The sequence below is a fragment of the Trachinotus anak genome, unplaced genomic scaffold (genome assembly GCF_046630095.1).
Source record: "Trachinotus anak isolate AG129_WGS33_773 ecotype Australia unplaced genomic scaffold, CSIRO_AGI_Tana_v1 ptg000003l, whole genome shotgun sequence".
NCBI lineage: Eukaryota > Metazoa > Chordata > Actinopteri > Carangiformes > Carangidae > Trachinotus > Trachinotus anak.
Window position 1 is genome coordinate 8,141,554 of NW_027273854.1, and position 19,058 is coordinate 8,160,611.

The following is a 19,058-nucleotide window of genomic DNA, read 5'->3' on the forward strand; positions in this document are numbered from 1 at the left end:
AGTTGTTGAGGGTTAATGGGGTATAATGGAGAGTCTTACGTGCTGTCACTGTCTGGTGCTCTGGTCAGCACACTCTGGACCAGGCCAGTCAGGCTGGCTATCTGCTTCTCCATGGCCTCCATTCGCTCCAGCCGATGATCCCTAGGACAGTAAAAGCTACAATTGTGTAACAAAACACTTAATGCACCCATAAAGAGATAATTTAAAAGATCTGGATTAAATGCAATTGGTTACACAATAGCTTTTGCATTTTTAATGCATTAGTTTAAGCAGTAAATCTTTTAAAGAACATGAAAACTTCATGTTGGAGTTAGAAATAATATATTTAGATAAGTAATTATATAAAGCTCATCTTCTTTATTTAGTATGATCTGATTTGATTTACAGTGACATCTCCCTGTTTTTGTCACTTCCTGACTGGTGGTACATGACACAGTCCTGCCCTTTCCATCAAACCATCAAGACAAGATACAAACTTACAACTCAAAACTATCACTATTGTTTTCAGTTTTAGACAGTTTTTCACGACCCCATGACATAACTTAAGAAAACTCACCACACATACTGGTACTGACCTGCTAGTGTCAGAGTCTTGTCCAGACAACGAAGAACCAAAACCAGGTGTGGCCCTGCCACCCTCCCCAGGCCCGGCTGTCAGACACAGAGGCTCTGAACCAGAGCTGGGCCTCGACTTCGGGCTCTCCACAAACACAGAGGAGGAATCCTTGCGAAAGGTCTGCCTGACGGGTGAGGCTCTGCTGGGAGAGCTGGAATACGAGTCCCTGTCCCTCAGCTGCATGTCAGGGATTTTCTGTGGGGATGAGGGCGGCATGCGAAAACCCATGCCAAGAGTGGCTGAGGAGTACGTGTCAGAGTAAAGCGAACCTCCAGGCTTGTAGAGAGAGTCCTCCAGGTCTCCCTGAAGAGCAGCGGCTGAGTAAGTGCTGAGAGATCGCACAGAGCCACGGCGGTACAGGCCACTGGAAACAGGGAAGCTAAAGGGGTCTCCGATGGCAGCTAAAGACTGGGTGGAGGCGATGCTGAGGCGGCCCTCATGCATCAAGCTGTAGGGGTCGGCATACAGCCCTTCGTTCTTCATTAACGCCATGTTTTTCGCAGACACTTCTTCATCAGGCTTGACATCACGGCGCTCCAGGATAGCGCTGGGTGAGGGGGACAGGCCTGCATTGGCAGCGTGACTGGCTGAGGGATGGTGGGGGTGTCGGGCCTGTTCATGCTGGGGATGGGACCCGGAGAAGGATGGAGGGCGGCCCCCGCTGTAGGAGAGGCGTGAGCGGGATGGAGAGCCCGAAGACGCTGAGGCTGTAGAGGAGGGGAGGGTGTTGAGACGGCGAGTTGGGGAGGAGTCGCGAGAGGAGTACACCATCTCCCTCTGAAATGAACAAGCAGTGCTGAAAGTTACCATGGAGATTTGCACATGGCAGTGCTGTGTTTGCCATGTCAGTCTGACATAAACATGACATTGATCTAACGCTGAACATGCTTTCACGATCTGCAGATGCCAATGGAAGATAATTCAGTTCTCAAAAGACCAACTAATGGCAGAATTTAATGTCTAAAAATGTTAGAATTTTCACATGAAATAAAATGGACTGTGTGGGCCAACATGGAAACATTTCAAAAGGTCAGTATATCCATTTATTCTTTCCAGTAGAGTGGTAACAGGATACAGGAGACAAAGCTACCCAGTCGAATATATTTATAGCCACCATTTTCAACTTAGCTTTTATTTTTCCTCTACCTGCCTTTCTTTGTACAGCATCATAACATCATTAAACATGTCCTGATGCTTTTGTCAACCCTCCTCTGCCTCAGTTTCCCCACTGTGGATTTATACCTGCTGTGGTTTTTCTCATTTTTACAGCTTCCAAAAAGCCAAATACTATTTTCCCTTGTCACATAACTACTTTTGTTGCTTAACTCATCTCTGCTTTTCTTTCTTTTTTTTTTCATTTGTTTCTCAGCATTCGAGCTAACCTTGTCATGCGGCACAATGTACTACACAGAAAATATTGGAGCATGACAAAAGAATTTGTTCTGCTGAGCTTTTATGCCCAGGGACATGTTCATAAACATATATTCACGGCTATAAGACATGGTGTTGTTTGCACAAACTCTATGGACAGAGCGTAAACAAGCAACAAAATATATGAAACGCAGCTTGAACCTTGACTTGCTCCACAAAACAAAACTACACACACACACACAACATGCACAGGAGTACATGAATGGCAAAATGCTTGTTAAGATGCAGCCTGTGTTTAGTCTCCAACGGTTGTAAAGAAGATAAAACTTCTTAGACTGTGGACTGTGCATCTCACATTTACTGTGAAAGATGTTCGATAACTTTGATGATTCTCCATGTTGCTCAATAAGAGTGTCACACAAAATCCTGCCTGTAGGATTTCCTGGTATCAAACTGAGTTGTATGGTATGTTAAAAAGTAGATGTGCTTCTGCACATTAAAGGCCAACTGTCTCTTTGCCTTTGTACACAGGAACAAAACATGCATGATCATGCACAAATGCATACACACAAATCATACAGCACAGTACATGCAGGCACAATATAGACAGGCGTAACTGTAATTTTTCACTGCCTGATGCATCGTTAATAGAAGTATTTTGTGAATAACGCAGATGGTAAGCAGGGTTTTGTATGAAATAATTAAAAAAAAGGTTTCCCTCAGGCTTCCTTGATCTTCACTGAAGCAGAAATAGCTTCGGATGGTAAAATATGCTCATTTCACAGAAGAACATTGTTCTCTGGTGTCTGCACAGCAACAGATGGCCTACTTGAAGATAAGAAAATCCATTTCCAGGAGGAATACCTGTTAAATTGCTAGCCAACATATGCTGCAATAGCCTGTCAAAAGTTACCACTGAAATACAAAAAACACCATTACCTTGCACTGTTCCTCTTTTTGTAGAGGCACATTATTATAGCAGTTCTCACTGACGACTCACTTGTCAAACATCAGACTTGGAGGAGATCAGACAACATTTTTCCCTCTAAAATACCCTGGATTGCCCTCTTCACCTCCCCACTCTCCCAGCTCCCTTCTCCTCACCCTCAGGTCTCCATTAGCCAGGTGTGCAGCTGCAGGGTAGGAAGCGTAGATGGGCTCTTTGCGGAAAATCTTGATGATGCTGCGGTCCTGGATGTCCCTGACGTCCTCCAGCTCATAGAAGACGTTACGCGCCTCATCCTTGATCAAGATGGCCGTGTTGGGTGACTTCAGCATGCCGGCTGTCAACTTCTGAGGGAACATGTGGACGATGAGGGCGTGCAGCGTGTCCAGGCTGCTGAGCTCATGGGTGATGTGCACTCGGCGTGTCTCATCCCCGTACTGCAGGAACAGCACGCCTAAATGAGAGTGATAGAGGAGAGATGGCTGAGTTATAAGATAATAGCTTTAGTGGAAAGAGAGAACAAATAGAGAAGTAATTCTGTCTAATCTTGTGGCATATTTTGCTATTTTCAAGCTACAGTGTTGTTAATTATGATCCAAATGTTCTGCCTCTTGGCATATGAGTTCTAGATAATGATTTTAACTATAAGATCTCAGCATGAATAATCAGTGACAGTGTAAACATCATTTCTCTCTTTCTGAATGTGAGAAAAGGACTTTGGGAGCTGGCTGAGAATTCACAAACTAAGGTGCAAAGATTTTTGAGCCAGGTTGAATGTTTAGTACTACTTTTTAACATAAAACCTACGTCCTATCGATAATTAAATACATATAATGAATATTAGACTACCCCAAAATACCCACACTTCACAGAAAACTTTGCTGTAACCCTTGATTTTATAGGAAAAGACGAGTCTGATGCCTGACTAACCTGAATATTCATCTTCATACACCGTGGGACAAACAAAAAGAACAAACAAAGCAAAGAAAGACCAGTGATTAAAAGTCAAGCAAAATAAGTGAGATACTGCTGACGAGTCAGGGAGAGAAGAAAACAAAGACAGTGGTTAGTATAGAGACATGGAGTGGAAAGATTGGCAGCTCTGCTGTTCTGTTCATCAGTCAGTGCCACTTTAGTTTTACAGCCACTTTTTTTTTTAATCTCACCTTGCCCGATTTAACACCACACCTTGGTCACCTTTGAACCAGTCTCACACTAATCCTCTCTATACTCCCAAGGTCCTATTGTAGTAAACCTGTTCTTGAGTTTATTCGTGCAGTTGCACATAAACATAAATACAGGTGTGCAATATTACAGTCAAATAAACTACCTGAGCAAAATAATATGCTTTAATAATCCCATACTACATATTATAAAGTACACTTTACAGCTCATACACCAGCACAGATTTCATGAAAAAGGTTTGCTTGTGCATTCTGGCTGAATATATTGTGAATACATTGTCTATAGTGAAAAGATTAATGTTATATTGTAAGTTTTCCACCTGCTCAAAGTGTAAAGTGTAAAGTCATGACTGACTGCTCTCCAGTTCTCTGCAACAGAGCAATTACACTAAACTGAAACTGTTACAGTAAATGAAGTGAGACGATTACACTTCTTCACATTCTGAGTACGCACAGTGGTTCACATCAGCAGCTATATTAAGTAAACAGACAGCTGCAAATTTTCCTCATGTCCAACCAGCGTGTTGTGACAGAACCTGCCAGAAGTGTTTCAGATCTTAACCTGGAGATCGTAGCTTATTCTGGCTTGCAGAGCGGGACAGCGGCAGGCTCTGGCGAAAACGGTTCATCCGGTTGAACCCGATGGGGATGTCAGCTTCTGACATGGTCTCCAAGGATTCAGCAGAGGCAAAGGAGAGCTTGGCGGCCTGGTCGGCGAGCCCAGACTGGGTAGACTGGGAATGCCGTGGACTGCGGCTCTGCAGGAGGAGAAGACACATGGAGACACACAATCATCTAGTGAGAGGTTAAATCGAGGCATAGAGAATGGATTGGATGTGGCCAATTGAGTAACACCAACCGGAAAAGAGACAGTGAGCGCACAATGAGACTCCACACAATGAACCACATAACAAGATTAACGAGACCTTGACAATGGTTTAGCTACTAGTCATTCACTACGAATTAACAGAGTCACAGTATCTGACATCAGCTGAATGCTGCAGCAGAAAAACACAATATAGTTGTACTCAAATGGCCCAGAACTCCAAGGCTCCATGAATCACGTACGGTGGGTGAGGGGCAAAATTAAGCCAGAAACTGTGCTCCAGCTTAGCATAAGTTATGTCATGTTTACTCAACTCTACACACCTCCCACATGCCCTCATCCAAACTCTTGTCCCTTTGCAGCTACAAACTTTAAATGAATGCTTGTGGGATGGGAGGAGAAGCTCATGCAAATCCCGGGCTGTCACTGTGGGTTTATCCTGCTAGCCTATGCCCAAGCGTCTCTCAATGAAAGACTGTTAGTGCGGCTGGGGATGAGCTCACTGAACTGGCTCCCTGATCCCCCACTGCTGTAGCGTCTCCTCCAGCTCAGAGGCTGCTGTAATGAGCTCCCAGAATGCTATCTTCTGATTGTTTGGATGGCAGAGGCAGACACATCCTTAGCCACAGTACAGTGGCTGTGCCTGTCTCCTCCTCCTTGCACCATGAACAGTTTTTCCTCTTTTCAAGGATTTCCTTCTCTCCCTTCGTCTGCCTGAGTCAAACTGCAGCATGGCTCTGCTGTGGGTTTCATTAATGTGGTATTTAATTAATGTGAGACTCTGACAGAAGCTACACGGAGGGCCATGTCTGCGCTCACAACAGAGAGCTGTTTGAATTCATTCATACACACACAACAATAAACACAACACATTTGTACATCCATTTATGATTTTGTTAACTGGGCACTAAGCCAAGAGGCCAAGCTGCACAGTAAACTGGGGCTGCAACCGGAAATCACTTTCATCATAGATATTTTTTCAGTTAATTAATCATTTAATCTATGTCAGTAAATGAGTAAAAGAATTTCCATTACAATATCTGAGAAACCAAATTGTTTAAGTCGGATCAGCAGTTCAAAATCCAAAGGAATTCCATTTACAATGATGCAAATCAGAGAAATGCAGCAAATCATTGAAGTAAAACTGGAAAATGCTTTACATTTTCAGCTATTCTAGTGGCATGGTTCTCTGTGTGGTAATGCAACTATTGGATGGACAGCTGTGAAATTTTGTATAAACCTTAAAAGTACGGGGAAAAAAATAATACATTCCCATCAGCCTCTTCTACATTGTGTGTTGAGTGCTAACAAGACAGTGAATGTGTTAAACATTACACCTACTTAAAATAAGCATCTTGGCATTTAGCTCAAAGCACTGCTATGCCCAAAAACAGAGCTGCTTGCATGGCTGTAGACTCTTCATCTTACTGCTTGATAAATGTGTTAGCCAATTAATTGTGTAAGTCATTTATCAGTCAGATAAATGATTGTTGCTGATTAAACGCTGGTCATTCAATTACATAATTAATTGTTGCAGCACTAAAGTAAACAGTAACTAAACTACTATCATTGGAAATTTGTTCTTTAAGTCACTTGCTTTGCTATCACTTGTGTATTGCAAGGCAAGTTACAAACCCCATCAGGTCTTAGAACTGAAAAAAATCCTTTTTATAGTGTACTCTCCCTCTGTCACTATCATACATAATTCAGTCACACATACCCACACACAGAATGATAGTGGTGGTGCCCAGTGATAGTGGTGGCAGACAGAGTCTGAGCACGCAGAGGGATGGTGATTCTGACAGATAACAACCAGTGTGTTTTCTAATAGGGTCATTTATCTAAACTGTGACCACACTGAACAACAATAACACAGTCACCAACAACACAGAGGAGCAGCATGTATTGCATTGTGTCATATTCTGGTGAACTACAGTGAGATATGAAAGACATTAGGGACAAATGTGAACATATTTGGTAGGGTGGTGTTTGATAGCATTTTATTTTATCTGAATGCAGTGGTGAATCTTCTTTATAAGTTAGAATCTCTTTGAATCCCTTAGATTTTGTTTAGATTTCACCAAATTTAAGGTACCCAAAGTTATAAATGCAGTTATTTCATATTTAAAGAAATGAGTTGACACACTACTCGTTTGTTTTCTTACCAGGAGTTATGAGAAGATTGTCTGTACAATATGTATATGATGCTACCACCAGTGGTTGTTAGCTTAGCTTAGCACAAAGACTGGAAGCAGGGGGAAACAGCTAGCCTGCCTCTGTCCAAAGGTCACAACCAGATTATCTCTTGGCTCTGAGCAGTTGCTAGGCAACTGAAACTCCAGAAAGTCTCTGGTCCCAATCAAGAAATAGTCTGACACATAACCTACAGTTAAACAGTCTTTTGTAAGGATTCAATAAACAAGATATGAAGTGTGCTGGCAGGTGGATTTTTTCTGGCTTTGGACAGAGCCAGGCTGGCTGTTTTTTTGCTAAGCTAAGCTAAGTGGTTATAGCTTAATGTTTCAAAGAATGGTATCAATCTTCTCATCTAAATGTCAGCTAGAAAGCAAATAGGTGCATCTCCCCAAATATCATTATCTCCAGATAAGGCTACGTATCACCTTCTCAATGCTAACAGAAGGGTGAGTGATAAATGTTTTGATATAAGATTTGTTAGGCTCTGAGTTGCAAACTGACTTGGAAAGGGTACTGTAATGGAACCAGCAATCTAAGCTAAACCCAATTACTCAGTAAGAGTGACGCAGAACTTCATTTGGCACAGCAAGGTAATAACAGCTTTCAGTTTGAATGGGAATGGCCACCATGTCTAAAGCATCAAAGAAGATTTTTCCTGAGAATATCTGTTCTTTTTTTCTGTACAGCTGAGAGAAAAAAACTGAGCAACTTCATGTTTCAATATCTTTAGTCATTCTACAGCTGCATGTGAGAATTTTATCTCAAGGCTAAATAACCTAGTCGGAGCTTTCTATGAAATAGGAAAAGGGAATTGAGAATACAGCACTGCTGCAGCTGCATGACTGAGCTCGCTTCTCACAATGTCTGCATTTTAAATTTCTGAAAAGCTGAGAAAGAAAAAAAAATCTGTGGAGGGAAAGGAAAGTGACAAAGTAGTGCTCTCCTCGTTCACCAACTACTATGATGAAACCCCCATCTATGAATGTGAGTAACCTCGCCACAGCTGTTATATATACTGTTAATCAGATTGCCGTTTTACAACAGGCTTGTTACAACATTGACTTCCATATTGGTGGTTTATGTGAAATGAAAACTGAAAATATCTCTCTGTAGATATTTTGCATTGTATATGTTATATGTGAATACACCATCTGGTCATGCATCTGGTCCTGCTAGACATGTCAGTGTTATACATGATGGTGTTCACAGCCTCCTTTGAGGGAAACTGGTTCCACCTCCTTCTTGTTTTCCTCTACTATCCTCTTACACCTCCCTCCCTCCACCTCAACCTTTTCTTTGTGAGTGATCCAGACGTTTTCAACAGCACTCAATTACTGTTGAGAACTCTATATTGTTATAAAGGCTTGGTGGTACTCAGGAACAAGGAGGGAACAGGATGATCTTACACAGAACATAAGCGAATGGAGTGGAAAGCAGGACACGGCAGCCTGACAACAGACCTTAGGCTACAAACTGCATTAAACTCAACACAGCCTCCCACTATGTCTTTTCTTTTTTCGTGTTTGTACACACAAGCATGATCACATTCACACACACACACATACACGGCTCTGTTTTAAGGTCAAGATAATGGTAGATTTTATTTATTTATTTATTTTTTTTGTCTGGTAGAGGACAATCCATCGAACTCCATCTGACACTTCACGGTTATCTTATTTAGTCTGCAGACCTCTTAACCTTGTTCAATTGCATGTGTTTTCAGCTTCCCACTTGATTTTCTCTTCACCTACAGAATATTCTAATGAAAAATGAAAAAAAAGAAATAACAGGAGAACCACTTTTAAACATACTGTAATGGATGCTTCCTGGACAATAAAATGTAAATTTATCTGAGAAATTTCAGCCAGATCAGTTGATGTACAGTTTGAAGGTTTGAGGGAGGGGTCACGGCACCTGATTAATTGCCTTAAAAACCAATGAGCTGGCTGTCAAACAATTGGATGGATTTCTTTCTTTATATTTTGATTGGCTGTCTTGCAGTTTGAGCAGTTCTAAGGTTCGATTTCCACCATGACTCATGTCAAAAGATTTGTTACGTTTCTATATTTAACTTGATTTAATATTATTTTAACTCTTGTGGCTAAAATTGTAGTCATGATATATAAACAGATAGTCAATATCTGCATTTTCCAGCCTTATGTGGCTTCGTATTTGTCTTTATTCTTACTTTAAGTGAACAGTAGAAATGCATCAAGTAATACCGCCTTTCTCTCCTTTTCTCCAATGGTCAGGAAGTGGTTGTCATGTGTGAATCAACTTTATTATAACTGTCAAAACACTAGTGAATCTGTAAACATCTAGGCTGTGATTTGTTAATTGGTATTAAAAAAATCCAATGGTTGGCTCGTCACATGATGGCTGCTGTGAGGCTCATCATTCCAACCGTTTCTCCTAAGTGCATTATTCTGCTGGACTGGAGTAAGACATCAGCAGCAGACATGTCACAGATCTGTGTGAAATGACAGTGACAGGAGTCTTTGGCTCCACGGTATGAACTGTAGACAGGTGTTAAATGGTTAAAATTACAATCCTCACACCTTACCTGCATCTCCTCTAAACTTTTTCCTATAGCTTTTTTCACCTCCTAATTATATCTTTCTCTTCCTTAAAAGCTTGTGTCTGTCTTTGCCTCCAGTTGTCTGTCTTTCTCCCCGCACTTTTTATCCCTTTTCACTCATTTGTCCTCGCCCACCACTCCCAAAGCTCGCTTCTGATTCTTGCTGAGCTGCTTTATGTCAACATATCTGCCTCTTTCTCTGTCTGGAGTGGCAAAGGCCAAAGTTGCATCAAGGTAGCTTGCTTGTGTTGTTGCTTTCTGCATTTGAGTTTTTTGTGTCTCTCTCTACCGCTAACATGGGTCCATGAAAAAAAATCCACAGCTCTCATTTTCACAAAATGGAGACAGAAAACAGCTCTCTGCATCAATCCATATCTCACATCCGTTTGTCTCTGCTCGCTCTTTGCCCACTATCATTATTTCTCTCAGTCTTTTTCGACTCTCAGGCCAATCTTCTGCCTGGATGTGGAATCCCTCAACCCCTAACACTCCTAGAGTCCTGTCTCTTTATTATACCAGGAGTCATCAAAGCATGGAACAAATTGCTTTGCCAAATTGCTGCGAATTGTGTAGTTGAGGTGAGGTTTGCTCAGAAAGAGCAGAAGCAAAATGGCATCCTCTTTGAGAGGGGAGATGATGGCTGAGATTGTCCCCATGTTTCTCTTGTCTGATAGATAGTGGAGTCTAGATGTTCCAGACAATTTTCTTTAGATACTGTGAATTGTTCCAAGCCAAACACTTATAATCATCAACAATAAGGTTTTTAAAAAAAAAAAAAAGTGCCTGTATTTAACACATTATTAACTGATAAGATCCTTGAGATTAATATTTTTTTCAGAGGTGAAAAATTAGTGTAGTGCAGACCTCATAGTAGGCCTGTTTAGTGTTTATTTTCCGTAGGCAGGGGAATCCAGCGAGAGACTTGAGCTTAGATTAGAGGTGGTGGGATGAGGGAGTGGGACAGGGCTTTCAGAAGCTTTACTGTGAAATGAAGAAAACTGAGCAGGATGAGGTGTCAACAACAGTGTGTGCATTGAAAGCAAATAGCTTTAGATCTGGAGCCACAAGGAGCATTTTGGTTTGTTTCACTCTACGTTTTATTACCACTGCAGCACCTTGTGGTGCCAATAAATAAATTGTAAGTCTTGCTGTGTGGTGATAAAGCTACCTCCCTTTATGTATTCTTTTTGGCTGCTGCAAAGCAACATCAAGTGATTAACTGCCATTTACTCTACCAGGAAGTGCAAGGAACCATAAATAAAACATTCTTTCCTTGTAGAGCTGCAACAATTGGTAGATTAGTTGATTATCAGAAAATTAATCTGCAACTATTTTGATAGGCGATTAATCATTTCTGTTCATTTCAGAGCAATTAATGATCATTCTCTGTTTCCACCTTCTGAAGCGAGAATATTTTCTGTCCTTCTCTGTTTTATATCATTGTTAACTGAGTAGCTGTGAGTTTTGGACTGTTTGTCAGACTAAAAAGACATATCTGTAAAATTATAATGAGCATTTCTTGACACTTTTTTTGGACCAAATGTTTAAAATGATCCGTGGATTAAACGAAAATGAAAACAATCATCAGTTACGGCTCTACTATTTTTAAACTAAGTCTTGCTGGAAACACATTATTTCAGGTTCGAATCCTTTATTAAAAAACTTTGATGGTTTGACGTTTAAAGTTTCTTTCTTCATACTTATACTCACCTACGCACTCATACCTACAAGGTTTTGCAACCCTCCTGCAGAGTCTAAAATCGTTGTGTAATAGATTTATGTGACAGACGGGTCTCTAAAATCCATTTCATATCACTCTTGTTTGAGGTTAAAGTAGTTGTGGGAATGGGGGATAAATTGCTTAGCCTTCCCCATGGGTCAGGGCATAAGGCTATTGATATTCTGTAACATTTCCACCATGTCCAAATGATACTGTGAGCAGGGACCTGGGGAAGACTACACCACAGATAAGCTGTGTACTCTTCCCTCTCACACACACACACACACACACACACACACACACACACACACACACACACACATCAATATGTTCTGTGACTTATTTAACCTCCCTTCCTGTCTCTGCGAGCTGTAGTGCAACAATAGAGTAATGCACATTACAATGCATACCAGTTAACAAATAGGTTAAATTCTGTGGATTTAACATAAGTGATGTACACAATATGTCTTGATGCCTTCTCCAGTATAGACAACCCATATTTCCTCCGTGCAACCTGTGGATAAAACCCATTCTGCAGCCCAGCCATGGCTCGAGCATTTGAGCTAATGTCAAAGCATTATCTGAATAATGCCTCTGCGGCATGTCTGAAGTGTCTTCTTAATGTCTCAGTCAGTCTGAGTAATATTTCAGCAAGGTCACATGACTTCTAGCCATTAATGCTAGCTGACTGAGGTATTAGAAATCCTAAGAGAATCGTCTTCTGCAGATTAAATGGAGCCGGAGAAGTTTAAGCTGTCTCCACCCCTGACACCTCTGCCACCGCAACCCGACACACACCACAATCACAAGCACGCACACTGCACAAAGACCCAAGAGATGCCAAGTGAGCTGGGTGTTGCAGCAGCCAGGGGCTGAGGGAGATAGGCTGGTGATGCCTGAGGAGTCTGGCGTGATCTCACAGCACCAATGACACACACACACACACACACACGTACACATGCACAGTGGACACGAAGAATGACAAAATCACAGAGACACTTAGACATGCAGCACTGACCTTAAAGCTCCAGTAGTTGGGCTGTTGCTGTGGCGTTTCATGAAGGAGAAAAGAGGGAGAGAAGGGAGGGAGACAAAAAGGGAAAAGTTAGATATTTGATAGTGGCTTGAGTTTACTGATATAAAGAAGAAACTGGATTGGAGAGGAGATAGAGGCTGACTGCAGAAAAATCCAATGCTTCCTCCACAAAAAACATCATCAGTTGCATTTTATAAATTGTTTTTATGTGACATGTTCCTTTTCTATATATGAAACTCATTAACATTGTTGACAGCCTCATCTAATGCAGCCATCTACACCACAATCATTTAAGTGTGATTGGTGTTAATGCAGGGGGTGGCTGTGTTTTGCAGGCATCAGGTTACGACGCACCTGAAACAAGGCTGCACTGTTGGCTGCAGCTGGTGAAGGGGAGGAAATGAATAGAGTGAAATCGAATCAAACAGCGGCCCACTCTTCTGTTGTGACGCTGGCCTCTCTCCCAGACTTCTCTGCCACAGGCAAGCAACAACCGCTCTGTCTCCACCTCGCTCTTCGCCTGTCTCTTTTGCTTTCCCTGCACCTGCCGCGCTCTTTTGATCTGAACCTCACCACCTCACCTGCTTATTTTATTTTCAGCAGCACATGGCTGTATATCTCATCTGTCCATTTGCCCTTCCTGCTGCTCTGCCATGTATGAAAAGGTGCTTGCATGTTGGCAGTGGCCTCAGGAAGTCAGCTTTCCATTAAAACATAATTACCTTACACTTAAAACCAAGCCGAGCCACTGATGGCCCAGAAATACCTCAAAATGACACAGAAAATTAAAAAAAGATTGGCCAGAGTTCATGAATTTTAATTCTAATCCAAACTCTTATTCTAGTTCTTATTCTTATCTTCAGGCAATTTTCGGTCCATTCAGCCTCGCTGCTACAGGACCCACATTATTCTCCAGGCACAGGGATTTAAAAAAAAAAAAAAGAAGAAAAAAAAACAGTGACAGGCAAGTTTTGATTTATGATAGCAGGTGGTTTTTCATTATCAGCCTTCCATTTTAATATTGTCTCAACAAAAGCCAAGATTATTTCAGTAAACAAAAGCATCAGGGGCAGCATCTTCCCTGATTATTACCTTATTGTAATCTAATCTTTCACTTAACGTTTCCTCATTTGGCCCTGTTTCCATCCATCCATTCTTTTCCACTTGACGCTCTTCTCTTCTCTCTCTCTCTCTCTCTCTCTCTCTCTCTCTCTCTCTCTCTTTTCTGTCTCTATTTTGGAACAACGTCTTGCCTGATACAGAATGATGTGTTCTACTTACAGTAATCCAAGTAATGTGCCCTGGCCATAAAACATCTAGTCTAACACTGTGTAACCATTTACAGGCTATAAGGGCTGTGTCCCAGTTCCATGTAGTAGTTACTTTATGTTTTCACAGGTGTTCAGCTGCAGCCACCAACAATTACTTGTTTTCAAACTTTCAGCAGCTCCTACTGGCAGTTCCTACTGGCTGTTTTTTTAATTTAATTCTTAACTTTAAGAATAACAAAACAAAACAAAAGATCAACAAAAAGTTACCAGAATAGAATTATTATAGATATAATCGAATTATTGCCCATACATTCTCTGGAGTATGATTTAAAAGTTAAATAAACTGTACATTATTCAAGAGTTGCCAGTAAATCAGCATACACTGCAGCTGCACTATACACTAACTGCAGTAGAGTCCTGTTGAGTTCTGATATAATCATCAATGATAGGACTCCAAATCTTCAGATGCAAAGAACCTAACCTGCAGATGAAGACATGAGACCATATCATAACCACCTCTTAAAACATGGAGGGAGGTAGATTTATATTCTTCTCAAAGTGATACTTTTAGCAAAGAAACATTAAAGCCTGCTGGGTCTCATATGGCAGTTTTAGAACAAGCCAAAACAGCAAGTATATAGTCTGGGGTCAATTTGTTTCCTAATAATTACACTAAACAGAGGAAATATTTCCTCCTGACGCTGAGGAGAATTTCTCTCTCCAAGCTAGTTGTTCTGTATGTTTTTTTATGCTATATATTGTCAGTGACCTATGTATCTCCATTACATGCTCAATTACATTAATAAAATAAAGAAAGACCTTTAAAAGCCCTGTGTCTAATCTGGAAAATGCATTAATGCAGAAGCTTAAAACCAGGTTGCTTGTCAGGACTGGGGCAGAGCTGAATCTATAAAACATTCACACGTGGTCTGAATGGAAGTGGTCAAAAAGCTGATTCTCAGTCAGACTTGGGGGGGAGAGTTCATGGCTAAAGTGGGTCACTATTAGGGATAAGATAATACAAGTTGAACCTGTCCTGGCCTTGACCACCTCATCATGTGTCAATCACTCATTCAGCTCAGCCAGCCAGTAAAGCTTCGTCCTTGACAATCTGTTGAGCTGACAGCAGCTCAGGGGCACCACTGGCGCATCGTAAATAATTGCTGTTCACTTGTTCAGACAACATTAATGATTTTATTTTTCCCCACAAAGCTAAATGACTCTGAGGGCTTTAATGGTGCAGAAGTGATTTGTGGTATTGTGTGTCTGTCTCTGCCGGTGTTTCTCTGTTTGTTGCTTTAATGAGGCTTACTCACAGGTAAAGTAAACAGTCATTCTTCACCGCTTTGTGTTGTTTTAACCGTTGCTCTGCTGACAGCTGCGGATATACTGAACTTGGACTTTGAGATGCAAATACTGCTCTGGGAGGGTGTGAGAGCAAACTGGAGAGGGACTATTTCATTTCCCTATGAACGTTCTCCATCCTGGCAATCATCATTGCAATCAATGCATTTTCTCTGCGTAGAAATTATATTCAAGATGCTTTATACTGTCAGAGTTATCACACTAATCCCTGACGACAGATGAAACTCTTGAGTGAAGCTCTACTACTTAGCTCAAATGTGCATCTTGTCATTTTTAACCTCCTGTTGAATTAAATATGCTGTGAGCCCCAAGGGGACAGAGTAACTGATGTATATTTGAAATGTCAGATTAAACTTGGGGCTGAGGGGCTAAATGCATTCTTCACTGCTAAGTAAAGACGCCCATGTGTAGGCTTACACACAGGCATGTATGTTCAGTCACTGGAGTTGGCCACATAGCTCCAACATAAGGATGTAGGCACACAGAGTGGAGCGCTGCATTACCTGACCTGCATGTAAAGCAGGCTGCACTCACACCACCCCTCCTCCACCCCGTCTCTTTCTCATGTCGTCATCCTCTCTGCACCCCCCCCCCCCCCTCCTCAGTCATTCTTACTCTTTCTCTTTCCCCCTCAATCCTCCTCCGGTCCAGTTAGGTGTCTCAACGTTACTGCAGCCCTTTTCCTCTTTCTTTCTCTATTTTAAAAACACCCACACTAGTCTGCACAGTGTATAAACACTCACCCAGACAGATGCATAAATGGCTCTGTGTACAGTTTACAGTATCGTCCACTCAGCCATCGTCTAGCCTGGGCTTCTGCCCTGTGAGCATATGCACACCGTCACCACAACAACCACAACAAACATAACAGGCGTGGAATCTAATCCCAGCTGGCACAGCCCTTACCCACCCACCCACCCCCCCACACACACATACACACTCTACAGCCTCTGGCTTCCAGTTTCAAGCTTCCAGCCCCATCTCACCTGCAGTGCACCTGTGCCTGTCCACAACTCCAGTCATCCCAGGCTGTCCGTCAGGTGCAGCGAATCCTCATCGTGTTTTTGCCTGTCTCTCCCTCCCTCTGCTTCTCTTACCCTCCCTCCCTCTCCTTCAGTCAATCTCCCTCTCTCTCCCCCTCTCTCTCTCTATCTCTCTCTCTCTCTTTCTCTCTCTCTGTGTCTCGCTCTCCAGTAGCACATGCGGCGGAAACTCTTTATTTAATTCATTACAACACCAGCCGATTAACTCCTTCGCAGATGGGTGCCTGGCTCCTGCTGGTGCTGGCTAATTGAGCGGTGGGCTGCTTGACTGGCTGCTCTGCTCCTCCCCAGCTCCTCCCCCCTCCCTCCTTCCTTCCTTACTGTCCATGCTTTGCATATCCACGAAATGACAAGGAATCCTGGGCTCTGCTGCTTCCTCCCGCGTGTTGTGAAAATGCCCTGTCACTTTAGGACTGTCCACTCTCCCGGCTGCTCAAATTATTATTTTTTTTTTTTTAACTGTCTACCTTCCACTTGTTATTCCCCCCTTTCTTTTCCGTCTTCATTATTGTACAATCCCTCCTTCTCCACACAATCTGACCTTTGCAATGCGATATCCCTACTTCCATATATGGGAGATGTTGCCACGGCAACTACGGACTCCACTTGTCTTTCACACGGCCTCCCTCTCTCTCTCACTCCCTCCCTTTCATTGGCTCCCATCTCCCCTGATGTGCTTTTCTGTCACGTCATTACATGAATACACACACAGCAGCGGTGCTCAAACAAAGGGAGAGCATGTTTGTGTACAGTACAGTATGTCCAGTGTGTGTGTGTGTGTGTGTGTGTGTGTGTGTGAGTGAGTGAGTGAGTGAGATACAAAAGAAAAAAATATTGATCCAAAGATGGCGAGCAAAGGAAAAACCTTATCACCAAGTGTTTCAAGAACTGCATTAATATGTAGTGTGTTCAGTATGTGCATGTGTGTGTGTGACTTCCTGTCTCCCTTCACATCTCAGCAGTGCCAGCTTTGCCCCTGTATGTAAAGTTCAGCACAAAGAAAAGTTTGGCTGTGACAGTTTAATGACAACTTCTGCTAACACAAAGACCACCTGACAGTCTTCTTTTATGCGTTTACTCTCCCTCAATTATCTCAATGAGCACAATGTGAATCATTTAGCTGCTTTCAGTCTGGATGTTTTCTGACAGGAGGCTTATTGTTGCCTATTGATACATATGACTCTATCTAGTTGATGGGACTTTCTGTGTCTATATGTAACATAATTTTTCTGTTGATGCCACCATGTTAATTGCCAATAGAGATGTTGTGAGAACTAAATGAGGTGGAAAATCTATCTCCAAATGACAAAATAAGGAAACCAGACCCACGACAAACATTCATTAATTAATAAACATTAATTTGACAATGACATTAGGATGTTTACCTATAGCAAATATTGTTTGTTGTGTAAGAGTGAGAAATCCTCACGGGGCTGTGACCTGCTTACCTGCTCACGTGCAGACCGCTCTGACGTGCCCCTCATACTGGCATGGGAGGGTGAGGGCGATGGTGGGTTGTGGTGCGGGCTGTGGTGTGGATGCTGCAGCTGCTGCTGCTGCTGCTGCTGCTGGTACTTGCTCTTCAGGTGATCCATGAAGGCATCCCTCTTGCGTTCCATGTCAGCTTTGTGCAGGTTGGTCAGGGCCTCCAGGCTCTGGGCAGCACTGACAGTGTGGCGGTGCTCCGACGTGTGCACCAGGCCCACGTTGGAGAAGCGCCGAGCACTGTTCCCCAGCGTCCGGTACTCTCGTGGATACTCCAAGTCATCTGTCGAGATCATGTGACTGCCACCACGCTCGGGATCTGAGCAGTGAGGACAGAAAAGAAGAAGGGAGGATAAAGGAGAAGAAGGAAGGAGGGGAAGAAAGGAGGAAGGGGTAGAAAATGTGCAAGAAGGAGGTGAATCACCACCCACACAAGCATGCAGAAAGAGTTCAGGGTGGAGACATACATACGCACCGAACAGGCACACACAGGTGGAAACAAATGAAGCAGAGAGAAGGATCGTGGAAAAAATAAGGCACAGAGGGGACAAGAGAAAGAGAATGAGGGAGAGAGAGAGAAAAAGAAATGGGATGGGATGTTAGACTATTTGCCACCAGGACGGAGCGGTTCCCTGCAGAATTATTGATTTCAAGTTGTGAAGGGAAGAAAAATGAGAAAAGTAAAATGCTTCTGCAATAGATCAAAGGGAGAGGCTCAAACTGAATTTGTTTTGCTGGATATTCCATTGTGATATGCCTGCTTGTCATCTTAAGGGGCTTTTATTGTTTTCTTAGGAAACAGAAAAACAAAGTACTGAAAACTGAGTGACTGAAAGTCAGGTGGGAACATGCTGGAGCACTTCTTTCATTTCTGTCCCTGTTCTCCTCCACACCCACTCCTGTCCTTCTTTCTGAGCTTTCCCTACAGCTCTACATATTCTTACTGTCTCTCGTCTCTGGAGGTTACTGATTCTGCTGTCCGTTTTTAAGGAGGCGCATCACTCTGACAGCCCCTGGCCTTTTATCAGTGCTTTAACTGACAGACAACACAGCCTGAGGTGGAAGGCATGCAGGAAAGGAAAGGAGGCAGCAAGGAGGAGACAGTATGGTTACACAAAAAATATGTGACTGGAAAAACCAATGAATGTAAAACATGATAAAAGAGCGGGGAGCCATTCGCCCAGTGAGTTACCTTGCTTAGGATAACAGGCCCCGGCGTTGGCTAGAAGAAAAACATGCCAAGGGTTAATTTGTGTGTTTGTGCACAGATGTGCAAGCAAACACACCAGAACATCATCACATGACCATCAGAAAAGTGCTATCGTGGAATGATAGCGCTTTCTCTGAATTACAATTAGTTAATGCATTATTTATGCATTATAATGTATTCATAAGGGTTGACATATGGGGAAATGGTTTGC

General features: G+C 42.5%; 1 protein-coding gene across 2 annotated transcripts in view; it reads right to left on the reverse strand.

The window, feature by feature from the left end:
- The window catches only part of srcin1a (SRC kinase signaling inhibitor 1a), a 46,048-nt gene extending 27,193 nt beyond the window's left edge, over positions 1–18,855 (reverse strand). For both annotated transcript variants that reach the window (XM_071471581.1, XM_071471573.1), the window contains exons 1-7: positions 18,830–18,855; positions 17,601–17,956; positions 12,456–12,482; positions 4,680–4,875; positions 3,092–3,387; positions 576–1,393; positions 40–141 (exon numbers count right to left, since the gene is read on the reverse strand). In XM_071471581.1, coding sequence (XP_071327682.1) covers positions 40–141; positions 576–1,393; positions 3,092–3,387; positions 4,680–4,875; positions 12,456–12,482; positions 17,601–17,933 — 1,772 coding nt within the window. In that variant the 5' untranslated portion in view covers positions 17,934–17,956; positions 18,830–18,855. The remainder of the gene's footprint in view (positions 1–39; positions 142–575; positions 1,394–3,091; positions 3,388–4,679; positions 4,876–12,455; positions 12,483–17,600; positions 17,957–18,829) is intronic.
- Positions 18,856–19,058: the final 203 nt, after the last annotated feature.